The sequence below is a fragment of the Grammomys surdaster genome, unplaced genomic scaffold (genome assembly GCF_004785775.1).
Source record: "Grammomys surdaster isolate TR1022 unplaced genomic scaffold, NIH_TR_1.0 126121, whole genome shotgun sequence".
Classification (NCBI taxonomy): Eukaryota; Metazoa; Chordata; class Mammalia; order Rodentia; family Muridae; genus Grammomys; species Grammomys surdaster.
Window position 1 is genome coordinate 457,997 of NW_021620929.1, and position 20,006 is coordinate 478,002.

Consider the following 20,006-nt stretch of genomic DNA (forward strand, 5'->3'; position numbering starts at 1 on the left):
CAGCTGTTTGTGGCACTCTGTGCAGTTTCCGGGGGTGGGGTGGGGGCAATGTGTTGTAAATTTGAACTAACGAGGTTGGCCTTATCCCCCATAGAGATTCCGTCCAAACAATGCCTCTCTTTTCCTGTGAGGATAATGCCCCTTCCCAATCTAAGAGGGAAACTGAGACCCTACTTGGGTTCTGGTCCCCTGGTGAGGGCACTCTGAAGACGCCTAGAGAGCTACCTCATCCCCACCTTTGGGTGAAAGACAAGCTCCTTCTGTTTGGTGGGCAGCCTGGCTTCTGCCCCAGGCAGAGACGGGGGTGGTAGCCAGCATCTTATTCTCCAGATGTTCTGGCCAGAGTGTGGGATTGTGCAATGTCTTCCCCTCCCCCCCACTTCCTGGTTTGTGGTGTGAAGCTCCCACTACAGGCTGGAAGTGCTGGGTTGGGCTTCCCTACTGTGTTTTGCCAGCAAGGTTGCCAAGAATAAGGGAATGTCCAAGAGGTAGGAGCCTGGGACCTCTTCTGTGCCCAGTAACCCTTGAGCCTACCTGGTTGGTGGCAAGGATGCCATTGGGAGATTCTTTAAAAGGAGTCAAGGTTGGGGTTGGTGATGGTGAAAGCTCTTTTGATTCCCCACAGGCTGTGGGAAGGTTGGAGCTGCTTCCAGTAGCTGCCAGTCCCTGCTAGCTCTGTAGTCTTCAGTTTTACTGTCTCAGGGGCTTAACACACTGTCTCAGTCTCCTGTCTACCATGGACAAAGCAGAGCTGGGTTGGAGCCAGTTGGCTCCTGATTTGGAAACTAGCACCCTACAGCAGCTTCTCAGTAGAGTGGCTGCTGTCACCCTGGCAGGCCTCAGTGGGTCTCTGTAGCTTGGGGACCCTTAATGGTTAGCTGTTTCTTGGGCAGAGAGGGGAGGTATGCTGTCAGGCTGCTAGGATCTTGGCTCAGGAGCTTATAGGGCCCCCTTGCCATGTCCAATACCATGAGGAAGGGGTTTCTTCAGAAGTAGCTGGGGACTTCAGGCCTTTCAAATCTAGCTTGAGGTAGAACAGGGCTAGCCTTGGCCACTCTGTCTTCTCCCCAGATAGCAACCAGGGTCCATCTCTGCATCTCTCTGTGTGGTGCCTGGAAGCTAAGCTGAAGGTTCAGGAAGTACCTGTTGAGAGTCCTTTTACTGCTCAGGGATCCTAACCACACAGTCGCTGGAGGTCATGTAGAAGCCTGTGTATCCCAACACCTGTTCACCAGTTCCAGGGTATTAGGAACTGCAGCTGACTTCTGTTCTGCACAGTTAATAAAAGCATGAGAGAACTCAGGGCTTGGATTCTGTGTAATAGGTTCTTCCACCCAAAGCATAGGTCAATAGGACAGGTAGTCGGTAATGGGACTGTGGAGACTGGATAAAGGCCTGATAATTTGTCCACACTTCTTTCCTAGAACTGTCCCGATGCCCTTACTCATGACTTCAGGATGTGTTTTGTCTGGGGACTGCTGAACCCATATGTTCAGATGGGAGTCTGTCTGCAGATACCATACTCTCAGGACCAACACCTGTGTGTGTATGGACATGGAGGGGTTTGCCAGGGGTGGGGACCGCTGCAGACTCCCCTGGAGTGTGTGAACGTCACGGTCGCTGGAGCAATGAATCCTGGAAAGCTGTTTGTCTGTCACTGCATACAGACAGCCTTGTCTGTGGAACTCTTATATTAAAGATGACTCTGGGGCTGCCGAGATGGCTCAGCAGTTAAGAGTGCTTGCTGCCCTTCCAGAAGACCGGAGCTTGGTTCCCAGCACCTACACTGGACAGCTCACAACTGTCTACTACAGTTCCAGGGTGATCTGATGTCCCTTTGGGCATCTGTGGGCACCTGCAACCACACACAAATATAAATAAACAGACAATTCTTTTTGTAAGAAAAGGCGACTAACTCCTGGGTGTGTCTTCACAGTGAGTCTCCTGTAGGGAGGGCTTCTTCAGCTGGGAATAGATGTCTAGGTCTCAACATAGGTCTAGGTGACCCTGCAGCATCCACAGCTGGAGGAGGGACCTACAGGCACCAGATGCCCAGCTGTGGCCGGTTCCTTATTTTCCAGAAAGGATGCTACCCCTGCACCTCCAGCCAGCCCAGTCTGGGCATCCAGACCCTGCTTATTCCTAGCATGAGTCAAGAATGCTAGGCATGGAGACTGTCCCATCTCTGGCTTGGCATGTGTGGGCTACAGGAGCCCAGAACATCTGCACCACCACGACAGCCTTCTTCTCCCTCAGCTGAGAGCAAAGGAGCATTTCGTGGCCAGCATACAGAGGGATGAACTATGCCAGACGTCATATGTGAGCACTGAGGCAGAGAGGAGAGAAGAGTGAGCGCACGCGCGGATGTACAGAACGGTGCTGTCACTCTGCACAATGGCTTCAGGGGTGGCAGGTGCAGTCTGACCCTTGTATCTGCTGGGAAAGAAGTAGGGGAAGGGGTAATTGCTGAGCCGCGGTTCCTGTGACACGGCGTATCAGTGTATGAGCGTGAGCGTGCACACTAGTACATGTGTTAGGGTAGAGAGTGTGAGCCCATGGAAGTGCATTTTGAGTAGGTGGGCGCACGTGTCCGTGTAAGCAGGTGCGCGAGGGCTCGAATGCATGAGTATTAGAAAGATCGGGTGCGTGTACATGGGGGGAAGTGAGTGCTTCGGGACCCTCGGTGATGTACCATACCAGTGCGTGCCTTCGGAAGAAGGGGCGTTCAATCTGGCTTTTAGGTCCCTCCCACCCACTTTTTTTCTCCGGAGGTCCCCTTCCTCCCTTCCCAAGCACAGGGGCAGCACAAGGTGAAGGAGTTAGGAAAGGCGAGCCCACGACAGATGTGGTGATCACGGTGGTCGCTGGCGAGCCTGACTCCCAGCTACAGGTGTCTCTGCGGGACCCCCGGCAGAGCGCAGCCGGAGGTCTTCCCGGAGGAGGCGCCCGGGGCTGGCAGCGGGCGGCGCGCATTCCTCAGCCCTGAGTCAGGCGGCCGCCCCTCTGCCGGGCCCGCCCCCGGCGCGCACGCCCCTCGGCCCGTGGCATTCCCAGGCGGACGGGCCGGGCCGGCGCGCGGGCGGCGCAGGCAGGGACTAGGCGCGGGCGCCCTCCCGGCCGGCGGCTGCAGCCGGTGCAGACCCCTCCGAGGACCCTGTGGCGGTGAGTGGCGGCCGGGATCTTTGCGAGGCGCTCCGGGCGGGCGGGTGCGGGGCTAGCGTTGTGGCGCGTGTCCGCCGATCGCTGGCAGTCGGTGCGCGGAGTTTCCCGAGCGCCGGCGGAGGCGGCCCGGCCCGGATTCCAGCCCGGCGGGCGCCCCACAGAAATAGCCCGTGGCCGGATCGGCGCGGCCTGGCGGGCGGGGCAGCAGGACACTGGCTCCGCCGGGTCCCCGGGGCCGGGAGTCCGAGGGCCGCAGCCGCCTTGAGCGGCCCCTCCGCTGCCAGCCCCTCCCCCATGCCCTCCATGCTCCCAGGCCCCCGAAGGTGGCGTCTGAAACTCTGCGCAGAGCGCGCGACTTCGGGCCACCGGGTCCGCTTCCTCCCACTCACGGGACTAACAGTGGCAGCTGCGGGCCGGGGAGCTCGGCTGGGCCTGCTCGGCCCGTGTCAGCCCGGTTTGCATCGGCAAACTCGGAAAGTGCTTCCAAAGACATCTCCTGCCCTGTAAAGTGGCCCCGAGGGCGACACTGGGGTCTTGAAGTAGGCCTGGGCGCGGTGGGGTGACCGCGGACCCCAAGTGCTCAGGAATAGGCGAGAGGGCCTGTCTGTCCTGCTGGGAGCACGCTAGTAGAACTGGGTGGAGAATGGTCAGGGGACTCCCCCTAGGCTTCCTTTCCGCTCAGATAGTCCCGACTAGAGTTCCTGCTCCCTGTGCCTCTTGGGGTGGTGTGTCTGTCTGCGTGGGCGGGGCCTGGATCCGGAGGCCCCCCGCTCTGTCCTGGGAAAGCCCCCCCTCCCCACTTCCTGTTGAAGCAGGGAGAAGATTCTAGGATGAAACTGGCTTTTCAGGTTTAGACCAGCTAAGAAGTCGGGGCAGTCCCAGGCTAGGTGCTCCCCACCTCCATGGGGCGAGCCTCAGCCCCTTTCCCCCGCCCTTAAGCCTGGAGGATGCTGGGGAACTCAGCAGCTGGCCGGTTCTCAAGAGGTTCCAGAGGCTGAGTCCTATGCTACCAGGGTCATTCTGGGTAATCTGGGTAAGAGGGCAAGGGTGTCCGGTAGGCCCAGACTGAAGATACAGGTTCTGGCACGGTCCACAGAACTCCAGGCAGCCTCCATGGTTGGCTAGCTCTCCTGCAGGAGCCTTACTGGGAGGTCCACTTGGGTGAACCAGCCATAGCTCCCCTGGGCGGGGGGGTCTAGTGGTACTGGTTTGGGTCTCCGTTAAGGGACAGTCAGGGCTCTTCCCTCCTATCACCCTAGCTCTAGTCCTCAGCGTGCCCCTTCCCTGCAAGTGAAGACCTTGCCCAGCCCCAAGTGCTCTTCAGTCATTGGAACTAAGGATCCCTCCCAGTTTTCTGGCAGACCTGGCCGAGGTGCTGAACTCCCTTGAGGCTCTGTGACCTCAGGCAGTGAAAGGCCTCTCTGAGTCAATCTGTAAAATGGGAGGACTGGAGTGATTACTCCCTGTCATCGGTTATAACATCAACAGGGTTCGTGAGGCTCAGGTCTGAGGCAGGTGTCCCCGGCTTCAGGTGACTGAAGCTGTTGTTGAAGACTCAGTTTACCCTCCTGGAGCCTCTCCAGTTTTGTCCTGCTTCCTGTGGTTCCTGAGAGGGGTTTCTGAGTCAGTCAGGGCAATTCTGGGGAATTCTGTACTTCTCCCTCCATTCAGAGACTCAGCTGGACTGCAGATTGGGGACCAGAAGTGTCCATCTTATTGGGCTTAATCCAGAATTTGACCTACAGTTAACTCTTCACTCCAAGCCCCTTTCTGATTGCGTGGCTTGGGCAGGTTCCCTTTTCCCCTCTGAGCCCATTTGGATCCTGGATTTTGACTGGGCTATGTGTGCTTTTGAGCTATAGGTGGTGCTTCTCCCCAGGGATGGCTTCTTTCCTCTCATGTGCTCCACCATCCCTTGGTCCCTTAGGTCCCAGGGCTCCTCTAGGGCCTAGATGTTCCCCACATACTTCACAGAATCCCTTGTTCTGTTGCCCTCTCTGTGTGCACCTCTCTGAGATGGTGACAGGTGAGGGTTGATGGGGAGGGGCAAAATCTAGTGTGTACGGGGGATCAGAGAGGGCCCCCCAAAAGCTTGCCCTGCCCTGAGGCAAAACAAGAGGAGTCAGAGTGGAGGTCGAGGACAGCCTAACAGTTCACCAAGGGCCCAGCAAACACTCCATATGATCCCATTGACAGATGAGGCAAAGAGAGGCTGGGGGAAGTCACAGTGCTATGTGGGGATGGAATAGCAGAGAGGATATAAGCTGGTGAGTCCTTGCACCAGGGGCAGGCTGAGGCTGGGTATTAGGTTACAGAGAGGACAGATTTCAAGTAGGATGCTGGAGGCGGCTATAGCCCACACCCAAGGATGGAGTTTCACATGAGCTGGGGTCACTATGTCCTGAGTGTGCTTCATGGCTGCTCTCTCCTATGCCTGCCTTTGCAGGGTGCATCCTCAGGTCCATGTCCATCTCATGCCTCTAGCATCCACCTGCAGTTCCGCTGTTTTGTTTTTCCCTTTGAGACAGGGTTTCATTATGTAGCCTGGACTGGCTTCCAATTCAGAATCTTCCTTCTCAAGCTCAGAGCTGGGATCACAGATGTGCAGCACTATTGCCCGGCTACACCGAAGAAGCTCTGGCTGTCTTCTTTCCACTCAGGCAACCGCCCCTTCTGTCGATCCAGCTACCGCTAATTGAGCACCGACTGTGTTCTGGGCACTTTCATCAGCCACTTTCAGATGAGAAAAGGCTTGCCAGGTGTGGTGGTGTGCGTGCATCTGTAATGTACACACATCTGTAATCTCAGCACTTACGAGGTATAAGCCGGTACAGGTATATGTGTTTCTGTCTCATAAAACCAAGAAAAGAAAGCCTGGGTGTGCTCTGTTTGTAAGCGGTGGAGACAACGGTGTAGGTATTATATAGATTTTCTGACCCATGTTGTTCCACCTGGCTTTCGGTTTCCTGGCTGTTCTAACTGGACTCATGAACAGGGCTAGCCTGAAGGGTCTCCAGTTGTCCCACAGTGGGGTAGGCTCCTATCCTCCTCCTACCCTTCACAGTCACGCCCACGGGCAGTGTATTCTGAGGTATGCTGCTTGCTATCCTAGCTCCGGGTTCACTTTGTCCCTCACCCTCCACTGGAATTCCGCTCAAGCTGCTTGGGGCTCTGACCAGGCTCTGTTCTTGGACCTGACTCCATCCCACCTCCAACTCCTGAGCTTGCTTTTCAGCACTCACTCTGGATCCCTTTTGGGCGGCTCCTTCTGCTTCTGGGGTGACTCATGGTGTGTGACCCCAGGCAGTCAGCCTCTCCATGGGCCATGGTTTCCCACTGCACTGGGGCAAGCAGAGGAGAGAGTAAGGGCTGTCCCGGGAACAAGAGCTCACTGTGTGCCAGGGGGAGATCTAGACACTGAGCCACTGTGGGCCAGCAGCATGCTGCTCCTTGGCCTAGACTCTTTGTCTGGCCTGGTATGCCCCTCCCCCGGGCCTTCTGAGTCCCACTAGCTTGAGGCCCTGTTAGAAACAGAGTGTAGGGTGGGGCAAGCTGGGAACACGGCACTAGGGGAGGGTGGGTGTCCTTTCCCCAAACTGCAGGCCTAGAGTTGTGGGCGTGGGCTCTCTTGTGTTCCTTTCACTGTAGCATGGGAGGGGACCCCAGGAGACCCAGATGTTTGGGCAGCAGCTGGCCATGGGGTACGGCCCATGTGCTTGCTCACAGACCTCTCAGCTTGTGCCTTTCCCCCTCACACTTGCTTAGGCTGGTCAGCTGGTCTCTCTAGGTCCTGCTAAAGGGTCATCTTCCAAAGTTCCCATGTCCCCACTCAGGAGAACTGGCACTTGCCACCCTGTGATCAGGTAAAGCAGCACCAGCAGACAGCCCTGGAGGCAGGTAGGAAGCACGATGCAGGACTTATATAGAAGAAAGGGAGGTCCAAGAGAGTCTTTGGTTAGGGAGGTAGAGTCATGGATATTAGAAGTTGTTGGAAACAGCAGCTTGCATTGCCGAGGAAAGCACCAGTTCGAAACCACCTAGAAGTGTTGAGCACAGATACCCAACTTGTTGGAAAGGTCAGTTTCCAGGGTTCACTTGTGGTTTACGCTCTGTGATCCTGTGACCACTCTTGACTTCATTCCTTTCTGGAGCTTCTGAGTGGCTGCTTGGGATGGACCAGAAGGCAGAATATGTAAGGCATTCTCCATCTTGTCTGGTACCTGTCCCCTTACCCACTGGCTCAACCCAGCTTTGGGGAGTTCACTGCCTTCCAGGCCTCATTTTCCCAGTATGTATAGTGAGAATGGACCCTCCGTCTCCTCCAAGCACGGAGAGGGAAAGTCCTAAGTTGAAGCATCAGCTGGCTGGTTTCACAATCTAGAGTCTGTTCAGGTCTACAGATCTGAAGGTCCAGGCCTTTGAGACTTCTGCTCTTCGAGTCTTACTTCAAGGAGCCGCGTCCTGGCCTGTATCTTCATCTCCACTTTCTAGATACATAAGGCCCTGCACTTGGAGCAGGGGTCAGGTGTATACTTGCTGAGAGTGTCCTTTATATGGGGGAAGTAAGAGTCCCTCAGAGGTCAAGACTTGCCTGACAGTCTAGAGCTGGGCCTTTCTGCATTGGCTGGAATTTGGCTGGCCTCAAACGCACAGATATCTGCCTGCTTCTGCCTCCTGAATGCTAAGACTAAGGGTGTGCAACCGGATGCCTGGCTCAAAAGTATATGTATTTCTTCCAAGACAGGGTGTCACTGTGTAACTCTGGCTGTCCTGGAACTCACTTCATAAACCAGGCTGGCTTTGGACTCACAGAAGCCTGCCTCTGCCTCCTAAAGGCTGGTACTAAAGGCATGTACCACCAAGCCAGGCTATCTATCTATCTATCCATCCATCTGACATCTACCTATCTAATCAGAGGCCGGAGGACTACTTTGTGGATTCAGTTTTCTTTTCCATCTTTTTGTTGTTTCCATGGATTGAACCCAGGCTTGCATAGGAAGCTAGCGCTTTTCCCTTCTGAGCTGTCTGTAGGGCTGCTTTGTGTGCTAGGCTTGGGGTCTTAGGTATTCAGAGTGCCTTCCCCAACCTGTCCCTGCCTCACTACCTTTTTTGGCAGTTGGCGCCACCTCGTGGTCATTCGTCGTGGTGGTTTCTGCCCCAAGGGAGTTTTGTTTTATTTTGTTTTAGACACAGTCTCACTGTGTAGCCCTGGCTTGCCTAGAACCCACTGTGTAGAATGTGCCAGCCTAGAACTCATAGAGATCCACCTGCCTCTGTCTCCTTAGTGCTGGGATTACCTGGCACCAAGGAAAGTCTCCTGCATACAGGAGCCTGCTGCCCTAGGTGTTGCTTTGAAGCCCCAAGAAGCCATCTTTCTCTAAATGTGGGGAGTCTTCTGTGTAGTTGATTGATTATGAACCCCGCAGTGTTATGGAATGGAAGTCATGGAGGTTAAGATGGCCTGGGACGGATGGGCTGGAGCCCCGCGCTCACGGATTTTGCCCTCCTGCTCCTGGATGTATGCAGCCTTACACTGCCACCTGAGCTGCTTTCACGGGGAGTTGTCAGGAAATCCTTACTACCCGCTGCCAAACAGACTGAGCATCTCTTCATTTGTAGGGACATTGTCACCCAGGCTTTAAGCTTCAAGAGGGCGGGGGTCCTCTACCAGCTTGTGCTCATAGTAGGTTCATGCAGTGTTTTACCATAGACTCCTATTGTTGGAGGACCTATCTGTGAGGAGCTCAGTCACAGAGCATGCCAGCACAGATCAGTGAGCACCTCTGTTGGGCTTGCAATGCTTCTTCTAGGTTTAGGCCCATTGTGCCCCTGGAGACCTATCAGGGTTGTCACTCAGCATAACCCTACGCCCCCAGGCCTCTCTCACTGCGTCTGGGACCATGAGTGAAGCCCGAAGAGACAGTACTAGCAGTCTGCAACGCAAGAAACCCCCATGGCTCAAGTTGGACATCCCAGCTGTGGTGCCCCCGGCAGCAGAAGAGTCCAGCTTCCTGCAGGTAGGTTCTGGTCAGTAGGACTTTTGGAATTTTGGGAATTCCCTGGCCAGGCCCCTCACCATGACTCTGTTGTCTAGCCCCTGCGGCGACAGGCTTTCTTGCGGAGTGTGAGTATGCCGGCTGAGACAGCCCGTGTCCCATCACCCCTCCATGAGCCTCGGCGGCTGGTGCTGCAGCGTCAGACATCCATCACACAGACCATCCGCAGGTACCACACCATCCTGGCTGTTACTCATGCTGGGGTTAGGGAGGTACCCTAGAGGTAGGCATACAGCATCCCTGTTAGGTACTAGGGGGTAGTAGGGAATGGGGCAAAGTTCCTTTCTCGGTCAGCTTTTCTTCTCCATCTTAATCCCAACAACACTTCAGCATCCTCCTGTTCTGGGGACCCATGGTTGGCCCTCCGACTGCCTCTCTGTTCCCTGGGCATGCACCCTCCCTTCTCTCTAATCTAACACCCTGGCTCCTCGTAGCCGGCAGGTACGCTTTGGGCGTGTTCATACTCTGCCTCTTTTGAGGCCCCGGGCTGCTCGCAAGGCCCACCCACAGCGCCAGCCTCTCTCTTGGTCCTTGCTCAGGTACCTTACGCAGGTCTTGAGTGTGTTGGTAATTTTTTTTTTTTTGGCACGTGCATGTGATGTAGCCTCTTGGAGCTGTTGGAGTGCTTGGCATTCCCTGGCTGCTCATGGCAGGGGCAATGTTTTTATTTGCATGTTCAAAGACCATAGCCACCTTACTGCTGCTGCGGCTGCTGCTGAGATCTGTAGTACCCTAGGGTGATGGTGGCTGCCTGAGGCCAAGGCCTCTCTCTGGACTCAGGGTTGGGTGAGGGTCTATGGGAACCTTCTACTGACAGGCATGCAAGAATGCTCTAGTAGGGACTGGGGTGGCCAGAGTTGGAACTCCCCTGTCCTGTCCTTGGAGTGACCGGAGGCCTGCTGCAGGGCCTACTACCCAGGTTGGCCTCTGAGGATCCTTTACTGGTAAAGGGACAGGAGATATGGCTTCCCTTTGCTGAGTCCTTCTCATGCCAGGGGGACAGCAGACTGGTTTGGAGTGAGCAAGGACAGTGACAGCACCCAGAAATGGCAGCGCAAGAGCATCCGTCACTGTAGCCAGCGGTATGGGAAGCTAAAGCCGCAAGTCATCCGGGAGCTGGACCTGCCCAGCCAGGACAATGTGTCGCTGACCAGCACTGAGACACCACCTCCACTCTATGTGGGGCCATGCCAGCTGGGCATGCAGAAGGTGTGCTGCTGCCTCCTACAGGCTTCTCATTTTGCTGCTCATTCTGCCTGTGGTGGGAGGAGGGGAGGGTTGAGGAGAGAGTATCCCTCTGAGCCTGTGGGTGGGAAAGCAGCCACAGAGTCTTAGGTTCCTGAGATACTCCCAGCTAGGAACCCTAGGAGGAAAAGAGTCATGATATTGTTCCAGTTCAGACTCTGAATAGCAAGTCTCAAGGGGAGAAGGACCCCTCTCGGCACCACGGGGGAGCATGATGCTCTTCTTGGAAGTCTTGCCGGGTTCTGTATACTGACCTAGCATCTTCTCCATCCCACCAGATCATAGACCCTCTGGCGCGAGGCCGGGCCTTCCGCATGGCTGATGACACTGCCGATGGCCTGAGTGCCCCCCACACTCCCGTCACGCCGGGTGCCGCCTCCCTCTGCTCCTTCTCCAGCTCCCGCTCAGGTTTCAACCGGCTCCCTCGGCGTCGAAAACGTGAATCGGTGGCCAAGATGAGTTTCCGGGCCGCGGCAGCGCTGGTGAAGGTAAGTGCAGGGGGCCAAGGCGTGGGAGCTGAGCCTGCTCCTACTTCCAGGTCCTAAGGTCACCTCCTTGTCCTCAGGGTCGGTCTATTAGGGATGGCACTTTACGAAGGGGACAGCGCCGAAGCTTCACTCCTGCTAGCTTCCTGGAGGAAGACATGGTGGACTTCCCTGATGAGTTGGATACATCTTTCTTTGCCCGGGTAAGAAGAGCCTGGGGTGTCGCCCCATCTCCTCTGTCTCTGGATCCACCTTGACCTCACTTATTTGCTCAGGAAGGTGTCCTCCATGAGGAGCTGTCCACATACCCAGATGAGGTGTTTGAGTCCCCATCAGAGGCAGCGCTCAAGGAGTGGGAGAAAGCCCCGGATCAGGCCGACCTCACGGGTGGGGCCCTGGATCGCAGTGAGCTTGAGCGAAGCCACTTGATGTTGTGAGTGCACCCAGTGGGTGAGAGGGAGCAGAGGGAGAATCTGCCCCTTTGAGAGCAGCTGGGCTCTCGGGTATGATGCTGCAGTGTTCATAGCTTGGACCTTGGAATCTAGCCTAACCACCGTGGGTATGTCCAGGGGTGGGCACAACCCTACAGAACTCTCAGATACCCAGTCTAGATGGGATAGGACCATGGCCTAGTTAACACTGTTGAGAGACAGAGCCTGAGTCTTGAGGCTCCCCATTCTCTCCCTGCCAAGCTGCCAGGAGCTTACTGGTAAGGCTGAGAACAAAGAGGAGTGGCTTGCTGGGTGTCTTCACCCCTCAGAGGCCAGGAGAGACCCTGAGCAGTGCTCTGGTCCTGCCCAAGAGAGAAGGCAGTGTGTAGGTTCCAGGCAGGAAGTGAACACGCAGGCCCCTTCCAGACCCCTGGAGCGAGGTTGGCGGAAGCAGAAGGAAGGCGGCCCGCTAGCCCCACAGCCCAAGGTGCGGCTTCGCCAGGAGGTGGTCAGCGCGGCTGGACCCAGGAGGGGTCAGCGTATTGCTGTGCCAGTGCGCAAGCTCTTCGCCCGGGAAAAGCGGCCCTATGGTCTGGGGATGGTGGGACGGCTCACCAATCGCACTTACCGGAAACGTATCGACAGCTATGTCAAGCGGCAGATCGAGGACATGGATGATCACAGGTAGGCGGTGCTGGGATAGAAGCTGAGCTGGGGTTACGAATCCAAGTCAGGACGCTCCTGATCTCACCCCTGTCTCACTCTGTCTCAGGCCTTTCTTCACTTACTGGCTCACCTTTGTGCACTCACTGGTCACCATTCTGGCTGTGTGCATCTATGGCATTGCGCCTGTGGGCTTCTCGCAGCATGAGACGGTGGACTCGGTGAGCCCTGCGCCCAGATAACTTGAAGTCTAAGCTGTGGACACTCTGGCCCGGCTCTGGGAGGATGGAGCCCTACAGATTTGGTCTGATCTCACTTCCTGCTTTCCAGGTACTTCGGAAGCGGGGTGTCTATGAGAATGTCAAATACGTCCAGCAGGAGAACTTCTGGATTGGCCCCAGCTCGGTGAGGGCAGGGCTGGGGGCGGAGCTTGGAGGTGCCCCACCTATCCTGGGCTGAGGCCACAGTTGCTGTCTCCCTCTTCACAGGAGGCTCTTATTCACCTGGGAGCCAAGTTCTCACCGTGCATGCGCCAGGACCCACAAGTGCACAGCTTCATCCTTGCTGCCCGGGAGCGTGAAAAGCACTCAGCTTGCTGTGTACGCAATGACCGGTCTGGCTGTGTGCAGACTTCGAAGGAAGAGTGCTCGGTGGGTGTCCTGTCTGTGTTGTCCGCTCTTAAGCCTCACGGAGTTCTTTACTGGCTTTTGGCTTTGGCGGTGTGTGGCGCCTTTCGTCACTTCCAGTTTCTGTGGATGATGCTCATTTGACAAATTTGGTCTTCACTTGTGCCTGCTCCTTCAGCACATGTTTGCATTATATCTTAAGTGGATATAGTACCTCATTTTCCTCCACCAGTTTAAAGCCGGACATGGTGGTGCAGGCCTGTAAGCCTAGTAGTTAGGGAGCCAAAGTAGGAGGATGGTTAAGTTCCAGGCCAGCCTGGGCTGCATTTCATGGTCTCAAAAGGAAACAACAAAGAAAAATGCAAAAGACTCATCCAGACTTTGGAACCATGGCTGATGGCCCTTTCCCTGCATCAGGACCGAGGCTGTCTCTATGCCTTGGTTATGCCCTGGGGTACCTTGTAACACTCCACACGTGTTTCTGGGGCCTAATAGCCGTGTGGAGTCAGGAGTTAGTTCTGGGGCCTTGCCTTTGGTTCCTGACTGTTGTTAACTGAGCAGATGGAAGGCTCTGACCAGGGCTGACCCTGTGTTCCCCACAGTCTACGTTGGCAGTGTGGGTGAAGTGGCCCGTTCATCCTAGTGCCCCAGACCTTGCAGGCAACAAGAGGCAGTTTGGTTCTGTCTGCCACCAGGACCCCAGGTGAGTACTCCGAACTGCCTCTGAAGGGTGTAGAGGACTCCTTGTTTTGGGGAGGAGGGTGACATCGCCACGGGACAAAGGCTCTAACCATTTGGGCTCATGCAGAGTATGTGACGAGCCGTCCTCTGAGGATCCTCACGAGTGGCCAGAAGATATCACCAAATGGCCGGTGAGCTGGGGTCTTCCACATGTCGGATCGGGGAGGAGGAGGAGGACACACCCTACCATTACTGGTGCTGCAGGCTGTCCTTGTTGGAGCACCCACATCTTCACACTGCCCTAGCCTTTGCTCAGCCTGTCAGGCAAGGCTTGCCTCTGTGAGCGAAGAGTCAGGGCAAGGGAACTAGGTTAAGACACGAGAGGCCAAATAGCATTATTCTGGTTTGTGGATGCCTCAGCCCAGGCTCTGGGTGTGACCTACTTGACTCAAGGGAGGCCTGGTTTCTATCTGAGTCTTACCTTTGTCTTGGTTCTCAGTAAGGGTTAGGCCAAAAGGCGTGTCTGTCTCTGTCTCTTTCTGTCTCTCTTTCTGTCTCTCTCTCTCTCTCTCTGTGTGTGTGTGTGTGTGTGTATAAAACAACCCTGACCCCCTTGTTTTTCTCTTTCCCAGATCTGCACCAAAAACAGCGCGGGAAACCATACCAACCACCCTCACATGGACTGCGTCATAACAGGCAGGCCCTGCTGCATTGGCACGAAGGGCAGGTGGGTGCTCACATGTAGCTGGCTCTGGGCAGCGCTTTTCTCCCCCATTAAAGCCTATCATAACCTGATTTCCAGCAACAGGGAGTAAGACTGGGCTGGTGAAGGTGGGTGGGGCTGAGATCCTCCTGAGCCCAGGTGCCTATAGACCTCCACCTACAAGGCTGGGCACCCTCCAAACCCTGGCCTGTCCCTCTAGGTGTGAGATCACCTCCCGGGAGTACTGTGACTTCATGAGGGGCTACTTCCATGAGGAGGCCACACTATGCTCTCAGGTAGGCCTTGAAGGCACACCCTTCTCTGCCCTCACCCACTGTGGAGGCTGACTGGTCACTCTGCACAGGTGCATTGCATGGATGATGTCTGTGGCCTCCTGCCTTTCCTCAATCCCGAGGTGCCTGACCAGTTCTACCGCCTGTGGCTGTCCCTCTTCCTGCACGCTGGGCAAGTGGGACTGAGGGCTGGGCCGGTGGTCTCATTCCCCAGGAATGGTGGGCTGGAGGCAAAGGAGAAGCCACCTTCTCAGCTGAGTACCCCTCACTGCCCACAGGATCCTGCACTGTTTGGTGTCTGTCTGCTTCCAGATGACAGTCCTGCGGGACTTGGAGAAGCTGGCAGGCTGGCACCGCATAGCCATCATCTATCTGCTGAGTGGTATCACGGGCAATCTAGCTAGTGCCATCTTCCTGCCATACCGGGCAGAGGTAGGGCCCACTATGTGTGCCTGTGGTTAGCATGACCCTGTCTGAGATCAAGTACGCTCTGAGAGGTGGGATGGGAAGATGAGCTTCTGGAATGGGAGTGGGGGAGGGGGTGGGATGGTGCAGCCTCAGTAGCTTACAGCTTCCAACCCCCAACATCAGGTAGGTCCGGCCGGCTCCCAGTTTGGTATCCTGGCCTGCCTCTTCGTGGAGCTGTTCCAGAGCTGGCAGATCCTGGCCCGACCCTGGCGTGCCTTCTTTAAGCTCCTGGCCGTGGTGCTCTTCCTCTTTGCCTTTGGGCTGCTGCCCTGGATCGACAACTTCGCCCATATCTCAGGCTTCGTCAGTGGCCTCTTCCTTTCTTTTGCTTTCCTGCCTTACATCAGCTTTGGCAAGTTCGACCTCTACCGCAAGCGCTGCCAGATCATTGTCTCCCAGGTCGTCTTCCTGGGCCTGCTGGCTGGCTTGGTGGTGTTCTTCTACTTCCACCCGGTGCGCTGCGAATGGTGCGAGTTCCTCACCTGCATCCCTTTCACAGACAAGTTCTGTGAGAAGTACGAGCTGGATGCTCAGCTCCACTGAACCGGCTGTGGACACCCCAGGCCTCCCAGGGCTGGACAGATGGGTGCTTCCTGAACACTGACCTCTTGTGCCTTACTCGCTCCGGGTGAACCCTTACACCGCCACCGCTGGACATTCATTACATGAGTTCCCATGATAACCTTCTAACTAGTCCCCCGACAACCACCTCATGTGGTCAGTAAATGGACTGGGAGCGTTTTAGCTCCACTAACTTGACCAGGGTTGTCACTGTTTCCTGGTTTTTGGCTGGGGCCTTGGGGGGTGGGGTGGGTTGGACATACAGTTTGACAAGTCAGTGGTTCTCAACCTGTCGGGCATGACCTCCTCTGGCAAACCTCTATCTCCAAAAATATTTACATTACAATTCATAACAGTAGCAAAATTAGTTATGAAGTAGCAACAAAGTCACTTCATGGTTGGGAGTCACTGCAACATGAGGATCTCTTAAAGGGCCACACGGCATTAAGAAGGGTGAGAACCAGTGTTCCAAGTCAAAGACATCACTGGTTTTCTCCCTCTCTGTGAGGTCTTATAGGAGGGCTGGCAGCCAGTGTTGGGACATGGACCTTGGGATGTGCTGCTGTATCCCACAGTGGGGAGCATCTTGTACCCCTGTAACTCATTCTTCATCATGCTGTCTCTTTCCACCGAGCCTGGGAGAAAAATGGATCCAGGGAACCTGTGGGTGGAGACTTGAGGCCTGTGTCACTACAGGCCCTGGGATTGCAGGCTCCTGTTTCCCCACAGCAGAAACAAAGCGAGCTGCTCAGCTTGTATTTCCTCCTTGCTGGGAGGCCATAGCAGGAGAGGTGAACAGTGTGGTCCCAGGGCTTAGGTGTGGCCCCTGAGACTTCAGCGCTCAACACTAGCCTCCTCTGCCCTCACCGCCCTCTGGTACGGGACAGATCCAGCTCACCCACACAGAGTACTATGGCTTTCAGATTTTTACAAGATATAAAGCGAACATGTTTATTCTGTAGGCCAGGCCCACAACCACATAGGAACTTTCAGGCCAAGTTTAAAGGAAAATAAAGGGCCGAGGAATTTTCCACATTCTGAAGGTCCCAGGGCTCACGCTGACAGCTCCACCTGGGCACTCCAGGGATGTAGCTTCCCCAACACTCTTTGCCTTGAGGACAAGCAGAGGGCTCCATCTTGCTGGGAAAGGTCAGATTACTGTGTCTGACGTTCACTTTTGCCTAAGCTTCTTGATAAAGGAAACCTCATCTCGGTTCCGGATGCCGTAACTGAAAAAAACGGAAATGTCACAGTGCCTGACCTGCAGAAGGCTCACCTGGGCTTAGGAGGGATCAGGAACAATCAAGTGAGGATGGCACACTGTTCTTCCACCCCCCCCCCCCTTTGTGGGCTGCTGTGAGAACAGCAGAGCTGTTTCTCTGCCCTGCACTTCACTGGAGGCCTCAAGGAACTGCCCATAGGACAGTCACAGCCTCTTGCCCTCTTACCACAGCCATTTGGTGGGGCACAGGGCGCCACCAACGGGCCACAGACCTATAGACTTACTCTCTGAGTTTCTTCCTGTCCTCTGTGAGCTTCTCCCCAGCTGAGGTCAGGTGGTATGTCCGCCACACGTAGGACCTGCAAGGAGGGGACTGAGGTGACATGTCACCCCCAGGGGGGTGAACGGAGCAGCTGGGATGATAGAGGCTGGCAGCACACAGCCCAGGGCACTCAAGATAGCTATACTTCCGGACATTTTCCCTACATAATATAGACTCAAGGCAGTTGCAGGAGGCGCCGGACACATCCTACTAATGAAATAGGTGACTATACTGAGAGATTTCAGATCACAGGATACTTGATCTGACAGACGAGTCAGAGCCAAGAGCATCCCGGTGAGGAGGGAAGGGGTCCACTGCCAGGTAGGTATATACCATGTAAAACGAGGGAGACATTAAGGCGTCAGGTATCTCCAAGTATATCCAGCAGTGTGGGTAGGGCCATATTAGTGAAAGGGTACATTTAGAAGGGACCACTGGGGCAGGACTCTCAAACACAGAGTCACTCCATTCTGACATGAGAAAGCTCTCATGACAAGGGACTGTCACCGCATCACTGGTAGTGGGGCACTGGTGGTACACATGAGAAGCTGCAAGTTGCCTTCCTATAGAGACCCCAGGCAAAGCCCAGGCGTGGCACAGGGAAGGCACTTCTGCTGCACTCACCAGCTGATGTGCTGAACGCCTCCTTCCCGCTCCTGCTTGAGCTGCACGTATCTCTGGATAGCCTTCTTCAGGTCCAGGACTGTGGCATTCTGTACTACGACCACAGCTGTAACCATGGAAACATAATATGGGAGAAGACCTGTTGTGGGCAGCCACACACAAAGCCCCAGGCAATGGGAGAGAAATCCAGGGCTCGGCTCTGTTGGGCAGGTTGGCTGACCCAGCACACCCAGGCATGGTCTGAGTTTCTCACTGACTAGCTCTCTGCTAATTCCTTGCTGATGTGAAAGCCCAGGCTGGAAGAGAGAAGCACGGTTGTGGTCTGAATGAGAACGGCCCCTACAGACTCAAATATTTGAATGTTTGCTTTTCAGTGAAACTGTTTGGGAAGGGGTAGAAGGTGTGGCCTTGCCTTGTTGGAGGAGGTGTGGCCTTGTTGGAGGAGGTGTGGCCTTGTTGGAGGAGGTGTGTCACTGGTAGTAAGCTTTGAGGTTTCAAAAGCCCATACTACTACAGTGAACTCTCCTTCTGTCCCATGCCTATGGGTCAGGATGTAAACTCTCTGCTGCTGTTCCAGGACCATATTTGCCTGCCTGCTGCCATGCTCCCTGCCATGATGGTTCTGGGCTGTAGCCCTCTGCAACCACAAGCCCTCACAAGCATTTTCTTTTATAAGTTCCCTTTATGGCAGTGTCTCTTTACAGCAAGAGAAAGTAACCAAGACAATGGTACTTACGCATTACCTCTCCATCCATCTTGCACACGCGGACAGTCATTGCCTGGCCATATTCCAGTGCGATCTGGGAGTTGACCTCTTCTAAAGTAACCTAGGGAGGTGGAGATGCCAATTCTTCTAACACTCGATCAACACAGGAAACCAAGCTTGCCTACTGTGAGGTTTGTATATGCTTGGCCCAGGGAGTGGCACGATTAGAAGGTGTGACTCTGTTGGAGTAGGTGTGTCACTGTGGGTGAAGGCTTTAAGACCCTCCCTCATCCTAGCTGCCTGAAAGCCAGTATTCTGCTAGCAGCCTTCAGATGAAGATGTAGAACTCTCAGCTCCTCCTGCACCATGCCTGCCTGAATGCTGCCACGTTCCCGCCTTGATGATAATGGACTGAACCTCTGAACCTGTAAGCCAGCCCCAATTAGATGTTGTCCTTGTAAGAGTTGCCTTGGTCATGGTGTCTGTCCACAGCAGTAAAACCCTAACTAAGACACATACTGTGTTAGGACTTTCAATTAATACTGGGCCTGGCAATTCTGAGAGTACTGTATGAAGAGGCTCCAGGCCTGTGCCCCAGGAACATGTTGAGGCAGAGCAGGGTACAATTTACCAGCTACGAAAAACCTGTGATAACAAAATGCTTTTTGTTTGTTTTGAGGCAGGGACCCACTATGTTACCGTGGGTGGTCTGGAGCTCTAAATGGATCAGGCTGGCCTCAAACTCACAAGAGATTCCCTTGCCTCGATCTCCCGGGGGCTGAGATTAAAGGTCTGGCCAGACAAGCGATGTATTAATAAAACACCGAGGGAAGTACAAATAAAGTTGTGTAACTCAGTGGCAGAACATTTATTTAGCATTTGAAAGGCTCTAGGTTTGGCCCCCCTCAGTTCCGTGCGCACACAGACGTTAAAAAATACATTAAATACATTAAATTACTAAGCCCACGCATATTGAAGCTTCAGGCAAATGGAAAAGACTTGTCAAACACACTGATCTTGAGTTAAAAACCTTAGTGTCTGTTTAATTCAAACTTTCCGACTAAGAGGGAGTGTTTTGGGGCTCCTCACCCTAAGTTTTCCGCTTATGCGTAGAAGCGTCTTTCGCCAGTGGGACCACCAGTGCCCATCCACACCCCAGAGCCCTGTCTCGCACCTGGATAGGAAGGTCGCAGAGCAGCGGGTCTTGCACCACCATGGCGAGACCTTCTTGGAACACGTCCACAGCCTCGGAATGGGGCAATGTCTCCTCATCATCCTCGTCGTCCTCAGGCACCTCCGGCCGATCCTCAGCTTCTGGGTCCTCCAGGGTTGCCAGCTGCCGGTCTAGGGCTGCTTTTCCGGCGCGCCAGCCTGTTACACGCCTTCCAGTTAGGAAGGGAAAAGGCGCGTGCGCAGTGACTGTGCCCCGCCCCGCCGAGATAGCTCAGCCATTGCTGCACTGCGTGCCTTCCGTAACCAATGAAATGTGCGAGTCCCGGGAACTGGGAGCGTGCAGAGAGCAGGCTATTGGCCGGATAGAGCAGGTCACGTGCGTGGTGCGAGCGGCGCGGGAGCTACGTGCTGTCCTGTCCTCCGCTGTTGAGCTGCTCTTCTGTCTGGGCTGGTCCTCAGGGAGGGGCGGCACTGCAGTCGTTTCGCGCAAGACACCCGTCCCCGTGCACAGCATCACCCTACAAGGTGACGCCGGGAGGTGGGCGCCTCCTGCTGCCTGGGGCCCGCCGTTGCCACTCCCGTGCT

General features: G+C 55.1%; 2 protein-coding genes across 3 annotated transcripts; one reads left to right on the top strand and one right to left on the bottom strand.

Annotated features, from left to right (window-relative positions):
* Positions 1–3,043: 3,043 nt before the first annotated feature.
* Positions 3,044–15,572, top strand: Rhbdf1 (rhomboid 5 homolog 1). Of its 2 annotated transcripts, none has more exons than XM_028756467.1 (18): positions 3,044–3,162; positions 9,039–9,179; positions 9,257–9,387; positions 10,214–10,427; positions 10,742–10,951; positions 11,029–11,151; positions 11,224–11,381; positions 11,806–12,063; positions 12,152–12,263; positions 12,373–12,447; positions 12,531–12,692; positions 13,271–13,371; positions 13,477–13,540; positions 13,982–14,076; positions 14,273–14,348; positions 14,417–14,517; positions 14,624–14,777; positions 14,937–15,572. In XM_028756467.1, the coding sequence occupies exons 2-18, from the start codon at positions 9,063–9,065 to the stop codon at positions 15,354–15,356; spliced, it is 2,571 nt and encodes an 856-aa protein (XP_028612300.1). In that variant the 5' UTR covers positions 3,044–3,162; positions 9,039–9,062; the 3' UTR covers positions 15,357–15,572. The 2 variants fall into 2 exon arrangements, with proteins under 2 accessions (XP_028612300.1, XP_028612301.1); XM_028756468.1 differs by having other exon boundaries at positions 3,083–3,162; positions 12,534–12,692.
* A 719-nt stretch (positions 15,573–16,291) lies between these two features.
* On the bottom strand, positions 16,292–19,665 carry Snrnp25 (small nuclear ribonucleoprotein U11/U12 subunit 25). The gene is made up of 5 exons (XM_028756511.1): positions 19,423–19,665; positions 18,279–18,369; positions 17,543–17,648; positions 16,881–16,955; positions 16,292–16,603 (listed from the first exon to the last, which is right to left on the bottom strand). Exons 1-5 carry the CDS (start codon positions 19,462–19,464, stop codon positions 16,546–16,548), a joined length of 372 nt encoding a protein of 123 aa, XP_028612344.1. The 5' UTR covers positions 19,465–19,665; the 3' UTR covers positions 16,292–16,545.
* Between the last annotated feature and the right edge of the window lie 341 nt (positions 19,666–20,006).